Here is a 1,552-nt window from a genome sequence, read left to right as displayed (position 1 = left end):
CTGTGATTCATGGGGTCACAAAGAGTCGGACACGACTGAGCGACTGAACTGAACTGAATTTGTATCCTTTCCTTGTAATAAAATATGAATATAATCGGTTTCAAAGAGCTCTGTGAATCCTTCTGGTAAATTATTGAAGCTTAGGGGTGTTTGGGGAACTCTCAAAGTTACAGTTGGTGTCAGAAGTGAGGGTGATTTTGTGTGGACTCTTCTAACTTTGTAGTTGAACCCCAACTCCTTGTATTAATAGTTGGGATGAGAAGTCTTAGACAAACTTGGTAGCCTAAAGGACTGTGCCCTCAATACTGCAGTTTCTGTAACTCGGCACCACATTCCCTTTCCAGCTACTATTATGTTACTTTCCCCACTTAGAGTCAAAACGCAGTTTTTGCTCTGAAAAAATAATCTGTTTAATTGAAAAACCTGGAGTATACTACCCCATTCTCCTGGATAAGCGGGCTGAAGAGAGCAGAACTCTGCCATCATCATAGCCACTTCGGATGCTCTCCACAAGGCAGCAGGCAAAGACAATACCCAGGACCTCCATAAAGGCAAGGCTCAAGGCCGTCGCAATCACCACTTTGCTCCTCAGCCAGCCCCCAGTTTTCTCCACACACCCTTCAGCATGCATCTCCTTTATGTTGAAATTAATCCCACAACCTTCGGTGATGCTGACACAGTAGGAGCCAGGGACTTGCTCGGTCATGAGCAGGATCTTTACCCAGTCCGTGTAGTTAGTTGCCCTGCAGCACTTAAAATGTTCCTGCATCCTGTCCAGAATCAATGACATGTGATTGTTTTTTGGATAATTCTGTATCTGCCGCTGGAAGTCCTTATTAGATTCTGATATCACCTTGTCTTTAAGCATATAGCCAGCGACGACTGCAACCACCTCCAACAGCATGATTAGGGACAAGCAGATGGCAAGCATGATCATAAGACAGTAGTTCTCCTTGCAGGCCCCATAGCAGCCCACAAAGGCCACCAGAAAGAGGCAGACACCCACTGCGATGATGATGACGGGCACCAGGGATTCAGGGGTGATTCCCCGATAAATGATCTGATTCTGGTTGAGCTTGGCCCCAATGCCCACAGCAATCAGTCCCACTGCACAGATGCAACAGGTCAGCAGAAGAACATAGAGCAAGACCTTGACACATTTCATTCCTCCTTCCACCGCCATGGCTGCCCCGCTTGGGCTCCAGAAGGCTGTGCACTGCTCTTGCCTTGGCTCAGGGGCTTTCCATATACCTAAAATTTGGGGGAAAAAATTATCTACAAAGTCCATTTCCATTTCCTTTCCTATTCATTCCTAAACCCACAGCAACTGGTTCCTGCCCTTATTATTCCGATGATATTCCCACATACCTCACCAATGAGCACCTTGTCACTAAATCCAATGGACAGTGACTTTCTCCTCTGATCTGTCAGAAACATTCACCACTCCATTTTTGAATGACTTTTATCTCTTGGCTTCTGTGATACCACATTTCCTGATTTCCCTCCTATCTCTGGCCACTACCTCTCAGCTTTTTTTTTTTTTTTTTTGGTA

The 1,552-nt window shown here is 45.6% G+C and overlaps 1 protein-coding gene across 1 annotated transcript; it reads right to left on the bottom strand.

The window, feature by feature from the left end:
* Window positions 1-433: 433 nt before the first annotated feature.
* LOC122690548 (CD63 antigen-like) lies at window positions 434-1,206 on the bottom strand. The gene has a single exon (XM_043897477.1). The coding sequence runs from the start codon at window positions 1,181-1,183 to the stop codon at window positions 434-436; it is 750 nt and encodes a 249-aa protein (XP_043753412.1). The 5' UTR covers window positions 1,184-1,206.
* Window positions 1,207-1,552: the final 346 nt, after the last annotated feature.

This window comes from Cervus elaphus, chromosome X (assembly GCF_910594005.1).
Source record: "Cervus elaphus chromosome X, mCerEla1.1, whole genome shotgun sequence".
In the NCBI taxonomy this organism is placed as follows: Eukaryota; Metazoa; Chordata; class Mammalia; order Artiodactyla; family Cervidae; genus Cervus; species Cervus elaphus.
Note: the sequence above shows the minus strand (reverse complement) of the source record. Positions and strands in the feature narration are given on the sequence as shown.

Excerpts from the sequence above, each read along its gene's own strand:
- LOC122690548 (XM_043897477.1), bottom strand. The coding sequence starts at position 1,183 with ATGGCGGTGGAAGGAGGAATGAAATGTGTCAAGGTCTTGCTCTATGTT.